Here is a 23,108-nt window from a genome sequence, read left to right as displayed (position 1 = left end):
TATATATATATATATATATATATATATAAACGTAAACTATGTAGATACGTATATCAATTTGTGCATATATATACTGATAGATATGCAATATGCACGCAACTCCAGTGAATGTAATAACCCACCCGAGAAGGCCGCACGGATTTTGGGGGTTGGCGCCGCAGAGGACCCACTCCCCAGGGCTGTCAACGGCGCAGGCGCTCCTGTAGTGAGCCAGAATACGGCTACTAATGTTTCAAATAAGAGAGGAGAAGTGCTTCTTCCGACTACACAAACACTTTGATTACAGTGAAGTACTCCGCAGGAAGGTTCCACGCCCTCTTGTCGATAAAGTGGTAAGGGTACATCAAACGTATGTATCCACCAACGAGCACACATGCATACACATGCCAGTTACTACATGCACTCATGCCACATGCATATACAATTACGCACATGTTGCTGCTGCCTCCACAAGTACGCTATATTTCAGCGTCGTGAGAAATACAAAACTGTGAACTGGGACACCAGTGCAAACAGCACCAACGAAGTGTTGTGGATATCATTCCAACGCTCCATCACTGTGACGACCCGAGGAATCAACGAAAAAAGGTGATCTGTTGGACATGAGACGTGAAAACGTTGTGGCATGCAATCATAAACTAGCAGCATCATAAGCGCAACTGCCAGTTGCACGCTTTACGGAGCAACTGACTCCGACCTGAGCAAGTCGAAAGCCGCTTCAGCTTCTCTATTGACAATTCGGTGGACACTTTTGATTTCAATGCTTTTAAATCCGAAATCGAAGAAATCCTGGGGGTTGAAGGATCGCATTAGACAATCTTCAGCTCGGCGATACCTGAAGAGAAACTAACGGAGCTGTAAACCTCTAACTCTGAACTTGGTGACTCCGGATAAACTCAAACATACATTGGTGGATCTGCATAAAGACAGACATATAAGAAGCCTCTTGCACTTGTATCATGCTCAGCATTTGCTGGCGTCCGAGAGCAAACCATACGAGGAATGCACGACAAAACCCGGTGCAAAACGTAAGCGTCTGCTTACTTTATGAAATGAAATTCACTTCATTATGAATTGACGTGCAGCGTTTTACATTAACACAAAGTGAAAAACAACATACACATGTATAATATGATATGGAACACACCGTATACATTTACACTGCTGGGACCTGGATGTATATGACGAATAAAATTAATCTTTCGAAGCTACCAGAGGCCACTAAAAGGAGGGCAACCTGCATTTGCAGTGAAAACAGCAAGTGCAGTTTGATAACGTTCCGAAGTTGATAAACTAGCCACACGGGGAGGTGGTGCAGTTGACTAGCGAAGAGCTGACCAGGTCTTACTGGGGTCCCCCAGCTCGAAATGTATATTGCCAAACCGATCCAACTCTTTCCTGCGAGTGCTAAGAATTGCCTCTCTTCGTTTCCGCACTTCAGCCGCCAGCCATCGAAAAAAAGACGCACCTCCACACAGTTCCCCTCGCGCCACAACTAGGGCCTAAAATCCACTCCACAGTAACTGTAAACGCGAACCTCCCAAATGTAAACTCGTAACCATATACCCTGGTACAGTTAGAGGCTAGCACACAATATCCAACTGTACGTACAAGTACGCACGAATACGATTTATATTATCCGAACAGCACGGGAGAACCTTGAGCGCACTATTTCTGAGTTCAGGCGTCTCTTGCGGTCGTTACAGAGACGCCTAAAACGAGAGCAAGAATCCGAGTACATCACGAGTGGTGGAAAATGCAGATACATTATTGATAACAATAACGGTTGGCACAAGGAAATTTCCAAAAACACACTGTTGATAACATGATGATGGTTGACTATACTCTAAAAATTGTGTCCTTTCGAGAGCTTGTGTTGCAGTTGTAATATAGGAAATTTCCATGAGTATAGACCGCAGCTTGTGTAGGGCGCACAGCGAATTTTCTATTATCCTTGATTGCCACTCTGAACTGTCCATGAAGCTTATCTAATTCCTTGATGGCGTCTCTTGCTTCTCGCCGTGTCTTTTGTTGCTCCAGTAAATAATAGAGCCTTTTGCGCTGATATGTTGCTGCAACAAATGCGGAGTCGCCGGCATCCAGCACCGTTTGGTTCAGAGCCTAACGGACAAAGGCGCACAAATAGGAGCCGATTATTAGACCACGGTTTTCGCTCGTCCTACTCTCAGTTGGTCTCTGTGTATGGCTAGAACGTTTTAGGCCAAAGGCAACTCAAACAGAGTGGGAGATGCTTAGCTGCCCTCGGTGCAGCTATGCCTGCTTCGTTTCATGTACTTGAGTCGGGCCATTGCAACTTGTCAATGCAAGCCCTGCGTGTTTTAAAAAGTAAACGATTGCTCTTCTACCTTTAGTTTTCAAGAAGCTAAGTTCGAATGTACCATTGATGCAACTGCCCTGAGTTGAATCCTTTGCACATTTAGAAGGAGCGCTGGTAAAATCGTTCTGTACTCTGGCATGACTTCATGCATGCGCCTTGGGACGCAGCGAGTTAGGTGCTGGAAATACAGCTGCAGACTGCAAGGGCTCACCGTACCTTTAGCATTGGGAGGTGGTAAAGAGCGAACATTTCGTGGTTTTTCAGTCTGCAAATGGGGTTTTGTTTCGACAAGAAATGCACGTCAGAGAATAGAAGAGACTCGAGTCGGGGTAACTGGGAGAGCAGGGTCACTTCGTGGAGAGACCAAATACTGAAAAGCAATGTAAACAAAAAAGTTGGATTATGCATGCACTGCTCAGGTGCATTGCGCCACCATGTCGCATCATCCTGCCACTAGGCAACGACAGTCAGGAACACGAGAGACCAACGGTGGCGCCTGAACGTGCAGAATCGCTCCTTTGGAGCGACGAAGTAGGCGAGAAAATACGTGTATGCATAACATATGTGAAAGCCCACTCATTTTTCTACTGAAGACGAATGCACATACTAGTGTACATATAGCATGCATTTGCATTCGTATGGATTAACCCATGTGCATATTGGTACATATTATATGAGCAGTCTGCGTACACTACTTGTACAGCGATGTATGGATGAATTTATATTCCCACAGGCAGTGTACCCTGAGGGCTTTTGATTAGTGTCCAGTTTGTAACTTCGCGTCATACAATGCCAGGGCTTACTGGTTCGCCGCGACGTTCAGTTGTTCAAGGTTCCTGTTGTTAGTGAGGGCTGCCCCAACATGCGTCAGTTCGTTGTCGGCCACCTGCAACACCCGCAGGCTTACGAGGCCCTCAAGGCCCCGGAGGCTCCGCAGCCGGTTACTGTTCAGTCGAAGCGTGTGCAACCTCTGCAGCGCTTCCAGAGGACCTTGAGGAGTCCCTCGGGAAGCCTGCTCTTCAGGGGATCGCTGCAGGCCCCCCTCAATGGTTCCCGTAAGGGCCCCTCTCTGCGCAGGTGGGGGCATTGCAAGGACGCTCAAGTCTGCAATGCGGTTGCCAGTCAGATCTACCTCTTCTAGAAATTTGCAGTTCTGAATTCCTTAAGCCAGTCACAGCAGATGCACCCGCCGCAGTCCCACATATAGTCTTCAATGGGGAAAACGCCAACTAGCATTTAAATGAGTAGATGGGACAAAAAAGGTACTTTGCATCTCTCACAGCACACACATAAGGAAATACTAGTAGAACATGGTCCCCTTCTGCTCAGCATACAAGTGATTAGTGCTGCGCTCCTACGAATGCAGCCTGCGTGACTGTCTTCCTTTCTGCATTAATTATCCGATATCGGAGCGTTTTGACTTCAGGTACCTTCAAGGCTCTCGATTTGGTTCTCGGGAAGATGTAGCACCTGCAGATTTTTGCAAGCTGCAACGAAGCCGAGGGAGGTAATCTGCTGCTGCACTAGCCGCAGCTGTCGCAGGCAGCCGAAGGTCCCCAAAGCGCTCAGGGTTTTCGGCCCTAAAGGCCTGTCCATTATTAGCTCAATTGTGTCGACAAGGTTGGCTTCCGACGAGTCACGGATGCCCGTCACAGAATACAGCCATGAAAGATCAGCAGAGATGCTGCAGCAATAGCAGCACCACCAGTGGAGGGGGCAACGGGAGCAGAATAAGCAACAGCATCAAAAGCAGCACAAGGACAAAGCTACCAGATTTTCCCGTGACTGTAGGAAATCTGAGCTGCGTTACCTGCAAAAGAACCTTACTCCCCGGGTGGTCAAATCGAGCCAGTTGTTGCAGAAGCAGCAGCAGCTCGTTTTGCAGCAACAGCGGCAAAGTAAGGTTGCAACAACCCCCTACGTACCAACAGATGTTTTCCTATTCGTCTGTTCCCTCTGGGGTAGCTGCCTGTACTCTTGAGTACTGCCGTGCTTTTATTCACGTACTCTTCTGTAGAGGCAACTGATGCGGAAGTGCCGCCGTTCAGGGTCCCCACTGTCCTCACTCGTGTCCCCGCAGCTGTCTTCTTGAGGCTCCTTTCGTCATCGCTGTTGTTGGGGCTGCAATCAGGGGACTCGGCGCCGTCGTCTTTAACTGGGTCCTGCCGGCCACCAGAGGGGGCCCCTAGTGCAGACAAAACCCTTAGAGCTGCAACCCCTGAAGCAGCGACCCTACGGGGAGGACCGTGGCCCCTGAAGCCCTGCATTTTTCGCCAGCCTACACAGCAGGCTGATGAGGAAGTATGGGGTTTCCTTAGAGTAATGTCCTCACGTTCTCCATCCATGTCCTCACATTTCCCCTCCTTGACGCTTGCTGCTGGTCCCATCGTATCTGCGGCTCTCAAGCTGCTCGCTACTACTGTGTCTGAGGCGCTAATAGCCTCTCCCATTTTACCGGAACACGACCCACGGAAGGGCTTATGCGGATCTAGAGGCGCAGCGCCGCTGCTCGGGTTGCAGAGGCAGCTGGAACTGCTGCTGTTCGCGGTGCTGTTTTTGGTGTTGTTGTTGGTATTGCTGTTACGGTTGTTTCTGCTGCTGCAGATTTTGGCTTCGCCAGAACACACTAGGCCTCCGTATATGCCTCCGGGTCTGTGATGTAGAGGGTCGGAGGTTTCTTCGCATTTGGTGACACTGCTGCCACTGCTACTACTACTAGTGCAGCTGTATATCCGACACTGGCCGGCGCTGTTGCTGATATGGGGGCTACAGCTACTGCTACGCCTGCCCTTCCTTACAGGCAACAGCTGCCCTTCATCCCCCTCCGAAACTCGAACCACCTCAAGGGTGTCAGGGGCATTTGGATCTCCGTGGGTCATCGGATGGTGTTTCCCGGGTTCGCCAATGGGGATAGGCGGCCTAGGGGCCTCTACAGACATAGCAGCTGGAGGTGGCGCAAGGGGCCTCATAACTCGTGGGAAAGGCCTGGTCTCGGCGTCGTCTCTTCTTGCTGTGAGCTGCTCACGGTGCAGTGAGGAGACAGTGTAAATGTCGGACACTCTATCGAGGATTGGTAGCCTATACGTTATGCCTGAGACAGAGAAACTACTGCTATGGTGACTGTTGCTGCTGCTGGTGCCGTTGCCTTTGCTAGTGCTATCATAGCTGCATAAGTCCATCTTAAGAGTACAGGAACCGCGGTTGCTGCTGTAGCTGCAGCTGCCACTGGTGCTGGTGTGATTGCTACAACATGTAGGGCCTGCGGCTCCATGGAGGCCTTGAATGCTTAATTGGTGCTTCAAGACCTCCTCTGGTGGATCTTGAGGAGGCTTCGCATGCTCAAGGTTGATGTATGCCTCCTTTCCTACGTCAACAAAAGCATCGTTGATCTGCCGTGATTCTTGTTTAGGCTCCTTCCACAGCGGTCTTCTTGAGACTTCAACGCTACCTGCCTTTTTTCGCCGCAAGCCCTCGATTCCCGGACCCTCAGGTATTTGCCTTGGACTAATGCGAAGCAGTGGCCTTTTTGTCTCGTCTTTGGTAGCAATGAAAGAACCCGCTGCAGATGCAGAAAATACCGACGGCAGCGCGTGCCCCTCAATTGGTGCAACAGGTGCTGCAGCTGTCCCTGCAGTTGCTGCAGCTGTTCCAGGGTCTCCTCTGCCTCCTTCGTCTCCTTCGTAGGGACGAAAGTAGCAGTTTTTGGTGCTTTCGTGCTGCGACTGTTCTGTTGCCGATCGCTGTGAAGCGTCATCGTTTCCCCGGGGGCCGCCAGACGCTCGAGAGCCGTCAGCCCTGCTGCTGCAAGTCCGCTGCGGCAGATGCAAAATGACATTGCTGCTGTAGTTGTAGTTGCTGGTGCTGTCGTTGCCGTTGCCGTTGCAGGGGCTGCTGTGGGTGGGATCATCGCTGACCCCCATAAGCGGCTGCTTTGAACTGAAACATCCTAAGCCGGAAACACACGCCGGCTGAGAGGCCTGTCTCTGGGGAGCCCGGCGTCTTCTTCTATCCTGCATGCCTTTAGAGCATAAAGATCCACTTGTGTTGCTGCGAGCTGCGGTTTCTGCAGTGTTGCTGCTACAAGGAGCAATGCATTCGTAATTACCCCTGCTGCTGCTGCTGTTGCTGTTTTCCTGCGGTTGTCCAGGTTGGCAGCCCAAAGCCACAGCCAGCGGGGTTTCCTGAGAAGCGCGGCCACCGCTAGACCATTCAGACTGCAGCGGTTTGCTGGCAGTGCGAATTCCTAAGTGATTCCCCAGGGAGCCTGAAAAAACCCCTTTTACGCATACAGCGGCCCCAGGCCGAAGATGTGGGCTCCTCAGATTCCGGCGCATTGTATAGACAAAAGGTAACTGAATCGCTCTGCACTCCTTGGGGGCCCCACGGGCCCCCTTTTAAGCCCAAATAAACCAACGCTGCCTGCACAGGCTTCCTGTGCTTTTTTTGTACTGTGCTTTCTATTCGCATATCTGGGCCAACACTCACATCTTATGACAGCGTACTTTGACAGTTTAATTTGTGAGTCTATAGTTTGACGGATCCGTAGTTCATTTGGCATTTGTTGCTCTCGTTTGCCTGCATGCGGCGCCAGCGGTTCAGAATGGCGGGGGCCAGGCGTGCCAGGACGGCTTCCTCGAGTGTTATGAGACTCGAGAACATCAACGCTTCCATACACATTAGAAATAAAAAAGATTGATTATACTTAGAAAAGCAGCAAAATGACTTCAGCTGCAGCAGCTGAGGTGTTCAATGTTTCCGTTGGGTGACCTGCAACGACCGCGCTGACGGCCTGATCTAAAAGGAGCGGAAATGCAGACAAACGAATCAGAGGTTAATTAAAAACAAGCTAGTTTCAACGACAAAGGAAACAAAACTAGAAGGAATCGAAATTCACGTGAAGAACACCAAACGAGAGCTATTGCCACCCCCTCCCGTCACGGACCGCCAACTAGCCCGCCAACTCAGTAGGGAAAATTTTAACTCCAACAAATGCACTACTAAAATGACTAGTTGCAGTTTGTTGCAAAATAGCAATAAAAGGCCTTCTCGCTTCACACGCGATGCCATTGCCAGCGCTAAAGAGAGCGATGCTCAGGTACCCAAGGGGTTGCCAGTGCATATAACAAACAGCTTAGAAACAGTCGTTTTGAGGAAGAAAAAAAAAACAATTAAGTGACTATTTCACCGCAGGTGCTATCCCTAAACAAACCAAACAGATTTTCTTCCGTCCCTAAATCCTCGTAAGCAGAGAAGTTCAGCTGACCACTCAAGTAACAACGTAACCTCGAACACTGAACGCGAAAACCTAATACGGACATGGAAGCAACCATAGCCTCCATTTCCATCGCCCTGTGCAATCTGGTATTTTTTGACTCACACAAATAGAAGCAGGAACACTGCATGCTGAACCGTATGGCATAGGAGTGAACGTGCTGACTTGCGTCGAGACCCTCTGAGTATAAGCGGTAGCAACTACAGAGAACGCAAATGTACCTAAATACAAAGGTAAGCGTGCATGATTGTAAACATTTCCCTACTTATTCGAGCTTATGCATTGCATCTAAAAATGTCCATGCGTTCGCCTAATGAAGGGTATAGGCCTCTCCCCTCGAGCCATGGGCGCAACTAACAGGAGATGATGCACGCTTTGGAGCTCAAGGAGTCTGCGTGCTGCATAAACGAAGTCGGAGAGCTGTGAAACACATCTGCTTGAAGCCCCATATACATGAGCCCAAAGAATGTGCAGAAGAATTCCTGTACAGCCATTGTTGCCTTTCTTTTTTCGAAACACATCTGCAGAAGACAAGCCTTTCACCCAACCACTTCCAGCAGTTGCTATATAAGTGTTTTTCCACTTATAACACTGTAATTCTGCATTGACAAGGTGACAAGTTGACAAGGGTAAGCCATAAAGCCTTGATTTCCTTAACGCGTGCCGCAGTAAGCAAAATTACCGGGGAGCGTCCACAACCTAATACGAACGTTCCGAGGGCTTATTGTTTGGTCTAGACGTTGGGAATGCCTGTGAGGTTTAGGTTTTGGGATCTGAAACAAAAATGTCCTGAGGCATTTACGCTTAGAAAAAAGCACCTCTATGATCTAGGCTTTAGAGTTTGGCGTTCATGGTTTAGGGTTGTTTTTTCTGCTGCAATTTACGCAGCTGCGGGGGCAGCCAACTCCTTAGCAGATTCCAGTCAGCCGCTGCATGCACACATACACACCCAACAGAAAAGTGAGGCAAAAAATTATATTCAGGTTTTTTGAACTAGGTGTTTTGCAGTGACACAACACTATACACCTCATGCACTACACGCTGCGATGTACTGCTGTGCTGCTTCAGCATTCTCGTCACATTTCGTAGACAGGCTCATGTATACCCGGGAATTGCCAATGAACTACTTGTTTCTAGTTCTATGCCCTAGGGCTTGGGTGGGGCGCAAGAGGGTTAGATGAAAAGCTTCACAAAAGATAGTTTAACATTCAGGGCTTAAGTTTTAGAGTTACTGTCTCTAGGGACTCCGTCCTCGTTGCCTGCCTTCCGTTTGTTGCCTTCCCACAAACGACGGCCTGAGAAAACGTTTATAGCAGCAAAAAACCGCATGCATGTAATTGTTAGCCAGTTGCAAATACACTAAATAATACAACATTCAACTACAATTGCGGTGGATTTTCCGATAAAACGTTTCAAACAGCAAAAGTGTGTGCCTGTGGTGAAAACCCGAGCTGCACTCATGAATTTAATAATTTGCCAATCGTACTAGCAGTGAGATGGTGAGGTTGCCCAGAAAAAGGAATTAGACACGTTACATACAACATGTATGTATGCATTATATTTGTTGTGTTGTTACCTGTCGTGCACATAATACACATGTAATACACAGAATACACACAACAGGGTTTTCTGCACCGGGACAAAGAGTTGGGCCTGGCATTCTGCCAATCGGAACACACAAAGCACACTTTCCGGAGCCGGTACAAAACCAGATTCTCGTTGATCTAATTGCCTTAAAATATAATGTGCTACGCAATTGAGCATACATATACAACCTAGTAACACAAATACACGAAGCACTGTGTATGAATTGGCCCTAGACACTGTATGGATCAACAGAGAAGCCGGTCTCACTACTCATTATCACCTGAGTCAATTATCTCTTGCTGCGGCTGCTGCTGTTGTTGTTGCGGTTGCTGTTGCTGAGCTCCACAATCTGGGGACGCCAAATGTCCCGCCCTGCAATGCTGCAGCAGAGAAAGCACCAGCAAGGGATACGAGATTTAGTATGGCAACACTGTTGCTGACTATGCAATACACAGTATAACCGGAATATAGTACTAGACGTCTACGGTAAGTGGCCTATTGAGAATGTAACAAACTGTGATGACAAAATACAGTAATAAAACGCATCACCGCATTGTTGGTGTGATTTTGACAACGTAATGATGCCGATATATGAAATAGGAATCAAAACACATGCTTGGTAAATATGTTATTCTGGGGGACTTCTCTGAAGGTGTAGAAGACGTGAGAGGTTCCAAGTGTATGTGCAGCTGCTGAGGAAGCCGAACCCTTTTTCTGCCGTCTTCTGCACCTATTCACCACAATAATGATAACAATGAAAATAATGTACAATGGCAAATACGGACAGAGGAAGAGTCTCCCCTGGCGATGCTGCTGCTCTCATCGAAAGCAGAGACACATTTTTGATTTAGCAGCTATTGAAACAGTTCATCTGCACCTGGTTTGCGTTAAGCTTCTCTGTTGTACCTGGAGTGTTCGTAGAGTGCATGATGAGCTCAGCAGCAGCAGCCACGAGCTTCTGCTGCTGGCGTTGTTGCTGCAGCTAACCGTAACGCGTGTAGCAGCCTCGATATTTTCTCGCCTTTCGACGCTTTTGACGATGCCACTGCTGCTGCTACAGCTTCTACAGCTGGTACAGCTATTTCTGCTGCTGCTGCCTCTGTTGGTGCCACCGCTGCTGCTGCTGCTGCCGCTGTTGCCATCAGCGCAGCTTACGCAACTATTCCTGCTGCTGGCGCTTAGCCCGTGTTGATGGTACTGGCAGATCTACACACTCGTCTCGACAGGGGCACAAGCTGCATCAGAAGGCACAGCGCCTGCTGGAGGAGCAGCAGTCGCACGAGATGACTTATCTTTACAAGAATTCGAGAGGGGAATACAAACAGCACATTAAAGAAAGACTTTTGAAGACCAACGACCACAGGAACGGCACCACCAGCAACGGCAGCTGCTGCCCCTGCTGCCGCATGCGCGGCACCGAGGGCTGGCCGGTCGGCGGCGCCGAGGGGCACTGGCAGCGCTGTAGTATGCTGCAGCAGCTGCTTCTGCTGCACTACAGCAGATGTCTCTTTCCTATTTACAGGATTTAATGAATCAAGAAAATAGATCCTTCCAAGTAAGGAGTGACAACAACACGCCGAACGTCATCTCCAGCAGCACCTGCTATACATCCACTCGTCGCCGATTGCCAGCTGTAACGTAGCGCTGTGGTCGTCGCCGCCGCCGCTGCAGGAGCTGCCTTTGGCCTGCTTTTATAGCTTCCTGCTTGCTGAAAACAAACAAATAGTACTTAATTTTTGCGGTTTCAGTCGAATCACCGACGACTTCAGCAAGGTAGCGTTGGGGGGAACTGCACTAGCATCAACCGCAGCAGCCGCAGCAGCGGCAGCAGCAGCACCAGCAAGCATCGTCTCCACAAATTGACACAACCTTCGCATGCCAAAGACAAAACATTAAAGGCACAAACTTATTAACACGGCTCAGAACAGCAGTAGAAGACCCAGGAGACGCGCAGGCAATCGCCGGCGCCACAGGCGCCAACCGAGGTGACCGCCGCCGCCACCGCCACAGTAGCCGCAGCAGGGGCTGCAACGAGAACTTCAGCAGCAACAACAACAGTAGCGACAACCAGAGGGGTGCAGCAGTTGCGGAGTCGAAGGCTGCATAATATAGCATGATGGGAGGGGAAAGGGGGGAGTCCGCCACGGCAACCACAGCGTCAGCAGCATCAACAGCAGCAGCAGCAGTAACAGCAGCAACATCAGGAACAAGAGGAGAAGCAGCTTACTGCTTGTGCCTTCCTTGCAGCAATCGAACACGCACACCCCGCGGGGGGTGGCTTGCCCCTGCCTGCGCAGCTACTACGTACGAAATTCGCAGCAGCCACTGCAGGCGTTTTCTAAGCTGCCGCAGCAGCAGCAGCAACAGGGGTTTCAGCAGCAGCAACTCTATTACACAACGGCCTCCCAAACTCGGCAGCACCGAGCCGCAGCTGAGCTGTTACTTGGTCCTGCCGCAGCAGGAGCTGCCTGCACAGCTCCCGACTATCCTGTGTCCTTCTTGCGCTGCTGCTACCTCTTGGAATCGTTGCTTCTGCTGCAGCGTGAAGGAGTCTGCAGTTTCTGGCCTGGGTCTCACAGGCAACCCCAGTGGAAACTTGCCGCACCTGCATTCATGTTCATCCCAAGGCAGCAACAGCGTTCATGATGCAGACAGCGATGCAGCACCATGTGCTGCTGCTGCTAAGGGGCCAGTAGCATCAGCAACAGCAGAAGAAGAAGTAGAAGTAGAAATGGGTATTGGAGACAGAGTGGCTGCAGCGGACGGGAGGGAGGAGAAGCAGGGCTGCGGCAGCAGCGGCAGAAATGGAAGCACCAGCAAGCAATGGCAGCTCTACATGAGCCTCAGCAGCAGTTTCAAAAGCCGTCTGCCTTGTGTTGCATGTTGGAGGGCCAGCAGGTGCAGCAGCATAAGCGTAAAGGCTCTACAATTGCAGACAGCGAGCGGCAGCACCATCGCAGCTCTCTTCTTACGCCACCCTGCAGCAAACCAAACCTTGTTAGTGTCTCACCGCAGCAACAGCGACCTGGGCTTCACCTACCCCCTGCTTCTCTACCTTTGCCGTTCTCTCAACATCAATGTCATGGGCTATGAATACACAGGCTACGGATTTTGCTGCTGCCCGACCAGAAGGAGTCTCTCGGGCCAGCAACAGCATCAGCAGCAGCAGCTGCGGAGGCTTTGCAGCCCCTCCGCTGCTGCGGTACGTATGGACATTCGTGCTGCTTTCTTGTGGCTGCAGCAGCAGCAGCAGCAAACACCACACAGTGTCATCCTATACAGCGAGGGCAGGGGTCTCCTACCTGCCTTGCAGCTCCGCTCTGAGCTCGCTGCTGAAGGCCTACAGCTGGGGGGCCTCGTCTTTGTAGCACCAGCAGCGACGGCAGCAGCAGCAGCAACGTCAGCAGCACAAGTAGCAGCACAAATCAGTGGAAGGCAGAGAGGACACGACAGAGGGCTACGGAGGCTGGTCCCTTCCCGTATCCGCAAGCGACGCAGCGAGACGCACGAGGTGTATATGCAGCTGCTGCAGCTGCACATGGAAGAGCTGCTGGTGCTAGAAGGCGTCTCAGACTCGCAGCAGCTGCAGGCTGCCGACGGGAAGATACCGCAGTTGCTGCTGCGCCAGCGAGCAGCAGCTGCAGCAACCGTTGCAGAGAGAGGAGACCCCGGCTGTTGCTGCTGCGACTTTCCAAGAGGAGACAACCTACGCCGCCTCACGGCCTTCATTCAACATGCAAGAGAGCAGCAGCAACAGCCCTACGACATCGCGCTGCAGCGGCAGCTGCGCATGCAGCAGCAACTACAAAGGCAGCAGCAGCAACAAGTCGCATGGAGCAGTCTAGCCCAAACCGCACACTCCACCAGACCGCACGACGAGCAGCAGCAAGATAAGCAGCAGCAACAAAAACAGCAAGACCAGCAGCGCCACCAGCAAACTGCCGGACACCCTTGCAACGGGCGTCGACTTCCTGTATTTCCTACGGACTCTCCACGTCTGCCAGCAATAGTTAAATACAATCCTGGAAAACAGCTGGGGCAACAACAGCAGCAAAGGCAGCAGCAAAAGCATCAAATGCAGCAACAGCAGCAGCAAAAGCAGCAGCAACAACAACAGCAGCAGCTGCAGTGGCTGCAGCAGCAGCGGCAGCCGCCAAGCAAGCGACACTAGCGACGAGATGAAGAAAGCAATAGGTGCATCGGTAAACGAATTTAATTTAGTCTTTCTCCTACCCTGCCAAGTGCAGTAGCAGCAGCAGCAGGAACAGCAACAAAAGTAGCAACAACCGCAGCAGCAGATGCCACCGGGGGTGAACATTCGTTCTTTTTGCATCACCTACACCAAATATGATAATCTCTTCGTTTTCCCTGCGTGGGCAATAGAAGCATTCAAACATCTGGAAACTAATAGTATTCTTGTAGGAAGTTGCATCGCCGTATTAGGGTTTGCTGCCGGTGTCGTTCATATTCTTGCCATACTATTTGGGATCTTTTTTGACTGCCGTTGTAATGTGCTGTCTTCTTTCACGCTAGAAGGGGCCCCCCTATGTTAGTGCCCCATTTGAGCAAGTCGCAGTGATGGGTGTAGCACTAATGCATGCCTCAGCAGCAACCGTTGCAGCAGCTGCTGCTGCAGAATGCAATTGCTGACATCCGCAGGGTAGACCCTGGCCTTGTGCCGAACCAGCAATATAGCTAGCGCTCTCTGTAAAAGCTGCACTATCACCTGCTGTAGTAGGCATGTGCTGCACATACGCCCTCCGGGCTTCAAAAGGGGACAACATTAGGCAGGTTCCGCCACTTCCGCAAGGAGCTGTTGAGGCAGCAGGTTCATTTTGTCTCAACAAAACAAATCCCTCTATTTTTCTGTAGCCTGGCATACTGCAGTGCATGCTTCTTGCTCCGCTGCAGCAGCGCTGCAGAAGCACTGCATATTTATTTATTTAGAGCACTTTATTTAGAGCACTGTATTGCTGGGTTATATATGCATGGTAACAGTGGCAGTTTTTGCTGCTACAACAGCAACAGGAGAAGCAGGCACTGGGCTGAAGCAGCAGCAGCACTAGGGCCAGAATTTGCTCGAACAGTAGCTCCTGTAGCAGATTGGAACGAAATAAGATGGATTACATGCAAAAACACCAGAAGCGTCAGCACCCGATGCTAGTCTTCTGCCGCATTTGCAACAGTGAATGAGAAGCTGCAGCTGTAGCTTTGGATTGGTGCTGCAGTGCAGCTACCCTAAACCGTCGGGCGAAGATTGTTTTGGGGCTTTTGCTTTGTGGTCCCGTTCGGGTAAGGGGTGAACTGGAAGCGAATGCTGACGGTGTCTGTGAGGACCTTAATAGTAAAACTCTGAGTGGCTGAAAGGCTAACGTCTGCGGTGTAGCGCAGCCCTGCGGTTACGGTGTAAGTGTACCCCGGAGTGAGGGTGTAGGGACGAACGCTAGCCTTATTGTAGACGCCGCTGCTGCTGCTGCTGCTGCTGCTGAGGCGCAGAAGCTGGTCTGCAGTGCGGGAGTCTTGAGGACAGCTCGCCGTCCACTGGAGAGATACCCCAGGGTCAAAAGCTGTTGCAACCAGGGAGCAGTATTCAGGTGTAACGACGAGGTCTACACTTTCCCTTTTATTTATGCTGAAGGTCGTATTCGACCCCGGCAGCAAACGGGGAGCCTCTAAAGTCAGAGATAAGATTAACTTGCCCGATGCTGTGGAGAGAAAAAAGAACACAAGACAGCGGAAGTGAGTGCCTGATGCTTGATGCTGTATTAAAGTCAAGCAATGAATGCACGCACTCGTGTTCGTCCCTCAGCCTGCATAATATCTTGCATGAATGCCTGTAGATCTGAATGCATCAACATGCATGCATCTGCACACCATTTTATGCAAGCTAAATGTATATGTCTCTGCAGTTAATTGCTACAGCACGCGTAAATGCGTTACTTCGTAACAGCATTAAGACACACAGGCATACAGCTAACTCGTTTGAATGCATTCGGTTGTCACCTGTGGCTGTCTCTCCGTTGGCGTTTTTGACGGAGACGGCGAATTCTACCTCAATGCTGGTAGTACCCCGATAACGCGATATGAATTCATTAGCAGCAGCATAGACAACGTCTTTGGGGATCGTCACCTCCTCCCCATCCGCTGTTAAAAAGTAGTTTTGAAGACTCAGAGATGCTGGAGTCTTGTTCTCCCTGCAAGCAGCAATCGTGGCGTTTTTTTGACTTGCTGGAAGCGCTGGCGCTCCCAATTTCCATCGGTTTCGTGTAAATAGTACCCACTACCCAGTACCCACACCACTTTACGTTTTTGCCAGTGTCATTATTGTTATTGGAGCGACATCTACTGGCAGACACACAGCGGCAACAGTTATTGCTGCTCTAAGCGAGGCAATCTGGAGTTCCACGACATATGAGTTAGAAACGTCGTCACACTAGTAGTAATAGTGACAAAAAAATGCTGTCCCTCTTATCGGCATCAAGCTCAATAGTACTACTAGAATAGCTCTATTGTGCTTGCTGTCCTTTTCTAGGGGAGAAAAAAAGGGGGACGGGGTGAGCAGTGAAGCCCCTTGGGGTATTAATAAGGCTAGACGTAGCCTTGACTGGCGCTGCTGCTCATGGCTATTGTCACCGCTGCTTGGGTTGTTACTTGTTTTGTTCTGATTACCAATTCCAAGTTCTATTTGGGTCAGCTATTACCGGCGTTGCTCTGATTACAATGCCTAGTTCTATTGGAGTCAGCTGTTCCTATTGTGTGGAAAGGCAGCCCTGAAGATCGCGGGGGTGTACACACACTGCAAGCAACCCGACACAGAAATGCGAAAATGTAAAACTAAATATGCCCACGCTATTGCGACAAAACAAATCCATCAAACAAATGCAGAGAAACCCACCAGGTGTATGTGAGTGTGGGGTCGTTTTGGACGTTTGCTGAACACCGCAAAAAATGCCGATCCAAGGAGATACCCATGGAGAATTGACATACGGGGTTGCAAAAGAGACACGTGAAAAAGGGGTTCCAATGGAAAGGAGAGAGAAGCAAGTACATAATAAAACAGTAGACAAAGGATGTATGCATTTTTATATGCATGGCAGAGACCTCATGTGAGGCAAGTGCCACAAAAGGGAGGCATAAAGGGTGGCAAGGAAAGGGAATGGGCAAGCCAAAGCACGGCCAAGCTAGCAACGATCCAATCGACTGAAACCAAAAAACAAAAACACGAGCGTGCCAGCAACAGCCCGAACAAGAAGTGCACAATGAAGTAAGGCAGGCAGAAAGCCACCAAACAAACGGGGTGAACGAGCAAAAGCAATCAAGCGAGCCAGCAAGAAGAAAAAGAAACACACGAACAAAATAAATACAGGCAAGGCAGCAAATAGACAAGCAGGCAAGACGCATGAAGCTTACAGGCAGACCCCTTGGCGGACAGTTGGATGCTACTGCACATTCCAGAGTTGGGTGGTACCTGCAAGCAGATGCAGAAGTACACAACGTTGCCTTTCAAAAACGCCTGAAGACATTACAATTCTGACAGTACAAGAGGTGCATGCAAACAACAGATATGCGAAAAGTGCTTCAGTCTCATCAGCTACAGCTTCCCTCGTGTAGTGGATGACCTTACTGATTGCCACCTGCTGCAGCTAATGGAATATCATGACACATATTAGGAGCATTGAGATGAACAGTAGGAAAGTATTTCTTGACTATTAACAAGAGCTCGCAGACATTTCCCCCTTGTGAATACATACGACAATTTTTGCTGTAGGGGCAGTAGGAGACGGTCCGGCAGGCGATGAGTCGCCTCCCGATCCCGATCCTGATCCCGATCCTGTTCCCGATCCTGATCCCGATCCTGATCCCGATCCTGATCCAGGTGGGCTTGAGGGAGAAGTGGGTCCGGTGCTTGATGCTGCCGAAGTGGCTGTTACTCCTGAAGTGGTTGTGGTGGTTGTGGTGGTTGTGGGAAGTGCGGGGCTTGCTCTTGTACTTATTGTCACTGCTCCTTTAGCCACACCAGTTTGTGCTTCTCCGTGTTGAATGTGCCTTGACGAAAGTCCTGAGGGATCTTGCGCTTCTGCAGCATGGCGGGCTTCACCTGTCCCGCTACTCGGTTTTCTGCCAGCAGCAGCAGCAGCATCCTCGGGAGACACTTGGAAAACGGTTTCCGTTTGCCGTGTGTCTCCTGAGTTCCAAGCAGCCTAAATGAACAAAGTAGGAGAGGGAAAGAAAGTACTGCCTCGGTGCATGTATAATATGTCATCGCACAGAGAGAAACTCACGAAGTACTGATTATGCACTGCAAAAACTAGCAGAGAGATGGAAGGAGGACGTTAATTGAACTCTACTACAACTGAAGTAAGTGCAGCAGTCTCCGATAGGTGCACTTCCATATACATGTGAATATTTCGACTGCGATGGAAGAACTATGTATTATTCCAACTACACTGCATAGAACGGCTAGGGAGTGGGTCAGTCGGGATTTCTATCGGCGCATCAATTGGGTGAATATTGAGAAGCAGCTGATTTGTTGTTTCTTATGACCGTGTGTATCCATTTCAAAGTATGGAAAAGGAAGGGCATGCCGAAGCGTTTCTTATTTTTATTTTGTGTTTCTGTCGCTTGGTGTTGCCTCCTTCGCTTTTTGTATTTCCTTGTGCTTCTCATATACCCGAAATCTGCTTCTAGCGCTTACGAGCGCTTACGGTTAAGGCTTTCAACTCTCTCTTGTATGCAGGGATACACATATGTACATATATTTACGTCCATGTTCACTTCATTACTTGTCTATGCTGTCTCCCCACACGTCTGTGCCTGTCTCTCCGTTTGGACCCTCCGCAGCACTCAGGGGAGTTGCAGACCTGCCCTTTGCATCTTAGTGACATATATTTGCTGCTTTCGCGTGCTTGTCATTCAACAATCATTCTGCGTACTGATCATTTAATATTATACACCTTCCAATAGCCTCTAACTACTGTAGTTGCTACACTTCACTGCAGCTCAGCTGTAGACAACGTCGTTGCAAGTTAGAAATCTCGCTACGCATTGTAAACGACAAAGAAGGGAATCTTCTCTTTCGCCCTTTTAATAGCAGTACAAGCCCCAAAGTGCAAACACTACGGCAGAGAAGCTATTTAAAGCTTCATTGCTTCAGAGGACGCGTGGAGCTGAACTCACGAGCAAAGAAAGAAGAAAAGTTCCAACAAGTAAAAATATTCCCATTGTCCTTGTCCACCTGAACCCTAAACCCTGAATCCTAAAGCGCTCGACATCAGTAAATCCGGTTCCCCGTAACCCTGAGCACTAAAACCTATACGCTCAACTCTATATGAGCCAAGCAGATCTTGCATAATAACGTGACAGAATGACGGGGACAAACACTTTAAGCTAATGATATAAACTTCAGCAACTTATATACTCCAGGGTCCCGCTTAAGAGAGGAGGGGCCTGCACGCGGTATGCGTGCTGTAGTGCAAAAGCTGTTCCCTGATCGAACTATTTCCAAGAACCTTTTAGCTAGATAGGATCAAAAACGATTTAATATTGTCCTGTCTGTTGTCTTCAACAAAGCGAAAAAGGCGAGACACCGGGAGGCGGCACCCGACACCGTCGTGCAAGGGGGCCCAACCACTGCACCATCGGTCTCCCTACTTAACCACTACCAACGTACAACCTAACCCGAAAATTGTGAACCTTAACCCCTAAACACTAAACCCTAAACAACAAACCAGAAACCATAAGTGCAGCCTTTTGTACCTTGCTAATAGTCACTTGTAAAGGCATTCTAGGTTTACACAAACCCTTGGTTTAGGCTTTCGACGAGCAATTAGATGACCCCCAGAGTTCCATCCATGGATTCAGGTTTGTGTACGCCATAGGCCATATGCTATAGACCCTAAATCTGGTTTGCCTTTAAGAGAGGACCTATGTCCGCTGTAGCACAGTAAAAACACTTGGAACATCCACCAGGCCAAGTGCAGCCCTAACCGGCTCTCCCATTCCCAGGCCTCTTGGACACAACGAGTCGAGGGTTTGGGCCTGACTATGAGGCATAGAGGAGACAAAGCAGACAGCACGCCACAATGGCAGGAATTTTGCACCGCTTTTTGCAGCAACGAAGCCTCACATACAGGCAAAGCATACGAACCCGTTTGATGTATGCACAATCAGAGAGATCACCGCGTGTGGCTTCTGGTTTGGCTGTCAGAAGACAAGGTGCGTACAAGTAGAAATGCGACATATTATTGCAGACGAACACGTTGTGCTGCCGAACCCTGCCACGAAGTATACACCTCAGCAGGCATGCCAAGCTGTCTATCGATGTACAACGAGGCAATAATGTTAATGGGTGTCAGCTCGGCCAATGTAACTCCATTTGGTCTTACTTAGTGTACATGCAGTGAGTGTGTAGTGACTTAGATATATGCACATGTACGCGTGCGTTGTTGATACTTGTGTGAAGTCATTATCCCTACTGCGCAACACTGATCTTTGTGAGGAGCACCAGTAACTTTTTGCTGCTGTTAGCAGCTGTTTAAGTTGCAAGTTGTTTTTTAAGTCGGGCAGTTTATGAGTTGGTATGCCCGTATTGGGTGCACGAGATAACCTTGGCTGCTGTCCTTCCCTCCTGTGCAACACTAATCTTAGTGAGGAGCACGAGTAACATTTTGCTGCTGTTGTGATCGATGCTGCTGGTCTTGCTGTTTCTGCCGTTACCCTCGTTGCTGCTACTGCTGCCGCCGCTGTTGCCATTGGAGGAGAGCTGCTCGCTACTGAATGCTGATGATGCTATTGATGCTGCCACGGGATCCTACTTAACACAGCGCCTCGCAAAGATTCTACATGCTGCAACAGTAGCTACTTTTACTGCTGCAGCATGAAGTAGGAGCTCTACCACATGCAGCTGCTGCAGTGGGTTGCCAAATCCTAACTACTGCATAATTTGTATGACTATTGGTTCTTCGTATGCCTCATTCAATAGGTTTGCAACTTTTAATTCATCACGAGCACTGGTATTCTATCCCAGGACCTTCTAAAACTATTGCGCATTATTGCATGGATGCGCATGCAAGCAGCAATGAGTGCATGCATGCATGCACTCATCGATACGTACGTCATCCGATGCATGATACTCCAACCGTGTATGCATGCATGCACGCACCCGTGCATGCATGCACACACGGTTAGGATCAGGTGGGCTTAGGCTGCTCCTCCAACGTCTAAAATCATCGCCACTCCTCCTAAAACCCATTTGGCCGCGGGCATTTTGGTTCTGAGTTGTGCGTTGAAGACAAAGGTGGGGCCCCTTTGCACTGTTAAGTAAACTGGACAGATATAGGTGCTGCCGTCTTCGTTCTTCGTTTCCAGGGAAGCCTAATATTGACACCACACAAGTACACATACAGTCACCGTGAGCATTAGCAGCACTGGTATTGAAGGCTTTAAGGGTATGGTATCGTTCGAACTGCTGCTATTCTCGTCGCCGCTACTGTAGCAGCTGCTGTGACATTTGTTGTTGCTGCTTTTGCGATCGTACCCGTTGTTCTGTTGTCGTTACCGCTAATCTTGCTGGTGTTATTATTTTACCACTGCTGTGGGCACTAATACTAAGTTGGGGCAGACATACATACGTCGAGCAATCGTGTCACGCAGGTAAGTGCCCGGGTCTAGGGTTTAGGCTTTGATACCTTGCAGTGTATGACAGGCATAGGGAAGAACAGCTCCTTCGGTTTGGACTCCGCCAGACATCCTCCTTGAACATCCCACCTCGCTCCGTCGAGGACGCACCCGGTTACGAAGGCCCCTGTATGCAGGCATGCATGCATGCATGCAACGCATACCCCCACGCACGTGCACGTGCGCGTGCTTTCGACAAATCCTAGATCGCTAGAGCACAGCGCTCCAATCCGTTGGCCGTCTGCTTGCCCTTTAGTTCCTCCTCTGTTCCCATGCATGCATGCATTTTTGAGGTTCATTTACGTGCATATTCTTAGCGGGCTGTTCATAACCTGACAAGCTTTGGGCTTTGGTATTGGGGTTAATGAATACGCTGCTGACCTTCTCTGGCGGGGGCGTCTATGGAGGCGACGTCTTTCTTCGTGACAGTGGTGAGCACGTTGAGTTTGTTGAGCTCTAAATGGTGTTGTTGAGAGCAGACTTCCTTAATAGCAGTTAAAAAGGACTGCGGGCTGAAGAGACGTGCGAGATTGACTACCTTGGGAGTTGCACTTGGTTCCTTCGTCCACTCTGACAAGTGTTCAAAGCGCTGCTTCACATCGGCTATCCAAGAACCCAGTGGCCTGCAAGAAGCAAACGAAACCTGAAGAGGCAAAGAAAAAGAAAAGGCAAGCTAGGGCTCCCGTTTGTAGTGGTTGTTGTCTTACATGCACAGTTGTGATTGCAGACCTAGCCATGCTAGAAATAAGGGGAATACGAATAAGTCACAACATTCATAGCTATAGTATGCCAATGGTATAATATTGTATGACACTAATACAATAGAAGAGGCAATCACCTTAATGACTATGACGGCCATAATATTGTAACGACAGTAAGAATAACACTACGCACGGTTATTTAGAGTGAAGAACATTCGTGCAATAGATAGAATAAAGCGGCATCACAAAAGCTCCTGTGAAACAGGACAAGCTGTTGTAAAATGCAGGAGGTAACAAAACCAGGACCCGTTTTGTGAGGAAGAACCTGAAAGGGGCGACTAAAGAGCTAAGGTCTGAGCGTTAATGGTTCAGGAGAGCGGAACTGTCTCAGCGGACGAGCAATTGAAGAAAAATCAGAGCAAAGTAAGAGTAGCCCTACAGCCTAATAAGAGCACAAGCCACTACTGTAGTCGGCTTAAATCAGATAAAAATGCAGGAAACAAACCTTCATCCACGCGGCAGGCACCCTATTCATGCGGATGTCTTCGACAAGTTTTTCCATTGAAGCAGAAAAAGTCAATTCTCCTTTGAATCCGAGTTCAACTTCAACTAGAGAGCGGCTTATCTCCTTAATTAGCACGTTCATGCATTGACACTCCTAAAGAACAGGTAGGAGTCACAAAAAAATAATTGCAGAACAGGAAAATACAAAAGTGCCACAGGCAACGAACTGCCACCCGTCCCCTACCCCCATTTGCAGCGTGCGTACACCCTACAGAGCGGGCAGAGTGAAGAGTAAGTCTTAAAACTATGCACCCTCAGCCCGTTCTGACCTGCAAAAATACGTGTTGGTAGGGTCCCTTTTCCTCATCAGGAATAGCTTGGCTTATCTCCTCTACGTCAAAACGCGCGTCTCCCAGTTCGTCGAGAATCTCCTTGCAGAGCTGAACGCATATGCAGATACACATTAGGGCCTAGGGGTTAGGGCTTGTACAAGCTGAAAGGTACTCAGCAAGACAAAATTTTCACAGCACCTCTTTCAAAAGGTCCACACAGGTCCTGCGTTCCAACCCCGTAATCTAAACCCAAGACAGACGCAAACCTAATCACTGCTAAATCCTACCCAGCTCCCAAAATCCCAAACCACAGCTTGCCTACTCCATGAACCGTAAATCGTGGACTGTATGCTACCCAGAATTCTTAACAACAGAAGCTGAAACTGTAGGCTTTAGAACGTAAACCCCTTGCTCAAACATTATCCCCCCATGAACACTGAACTCTAAAATTTCAACTGCCCAAAAGCTAAACACCAATCTGACCGCTTCGCCGTCGTTTTCACCGCCTCCTTTGCTTGCTGTTCCTCCAGCAGATGCTCCTTCTGACTCCAAAAGGGTTTTGAACAAATCTTCGCACTGCTGCGTTCTGTAGCCAATCTCCGTGTTAGGGTGGAGGCCAAAGGCCAAAGGCGTCTCAGGTGGCATCGAAGCTACACACTCCATGTACCTACGCAAGTGTATATATATATATATATATA

At 49.3% G+C, this 23,108-nt stretch overlaps 4 protein-coding genes across 4 annotated transcripts; 1 reads left to right on the top strand and 3 right to left on the bottom strand.

Annotated features, from left to right (window-relative positions):
- Positions 1-3,137: 3,137 nt before the first annotated feature.
- EMWEY_00037020 (leucine rich repeat protein, putative) lies at positions 3,138-6,672 on the bottom strand (the record flags this gene model as incomplete). Its single annotated transcript, XM_013482197.1, has 4 exons — positions 3,138-3,499; positions 3,769-4,022; positions 4,346-4,523; positions 4,671-6,672. 4 exons carry the CDS (start codon positions 6,670-6,672, stop codon positions 3,138-3,140), a joined length of 2,796 nt encoding a protein of 931 aa, XP_013337651.1.
- Positions 6,673-9,463: 2,791 nt separating this feature from the next.
- EMWEY_00037010 (hypothetical protein) lies at positions 9,464-10,339 on the bottom strand (the record flags this gene model as incomplete). Its single annotated transcript, XM_013482196.1, has 2 exons — positions 9,464-9,569; positions 10,185-10,339. 2 exons carry the CDS (start codon positions 10,337-10,339, stop codon positions 9,464-9,466), a joined length of 261 nt encoding a protein of 86 aa, XP_013337650.1.
- Positions 10,340-11,310: 971 nt separating this feature from the next.
- Positions 11,311-13,368, top strand: EMWEY_00037000 (hypothetical protein, conserved; the record flags this gene model as incomplete). The annotated part of the gene is made up of 1 exon (XM_013482195.1): positions 11,311-13,368. One exon carries the CDS (start codon positions 11,311-11,313, stop codon positions 13,366-13,368), a length of 2,058 nt encoding a protein of 685 aa, XP_013337649.1.
- A 7,866-nt stretch (positions 13,369-21,234) lies between these two features.
- EMWEY_00036990 (hypothetical protein) lies at positions 21,235-23,073 on the bottom strand (the record flags this gene model as incomplete). Its single annotated transcript, XM_013482194.1, has 4 exons — positions 21,235-21,516; positions 22,080-22,232; positions 22,408-22,518; positions 22,894-23,073. 4 exons carry the CDS (start codon positions 23,071-23,073, stop codon positions 21,235-21,237), a joined length of 726 nt encoding a protein of 241 aa, XP_013337648.1.
- Between the last annotated feature and the right edge of the window lie 35 nt (positions 23,074-23,108).

This window comes from Eimeria maxima, genomic scaffold (assembly GCF_000499605.1).
Source record: "Eimeria maxima Weybridge genomic scaffold, Emw_scaff546, whole genome shotgun sequence".
NCBI lineage: Eukaryota > Apicomplexa > Conoidasida > Eucoccidiorida > Eimeriidae > Eimeria > Eimeria maxima.
The sequence above is the reverse complement of the archived record's forward strand: the minus strand, read 5'-3'. Positions and strand labels throughout refer to the sequence as shown.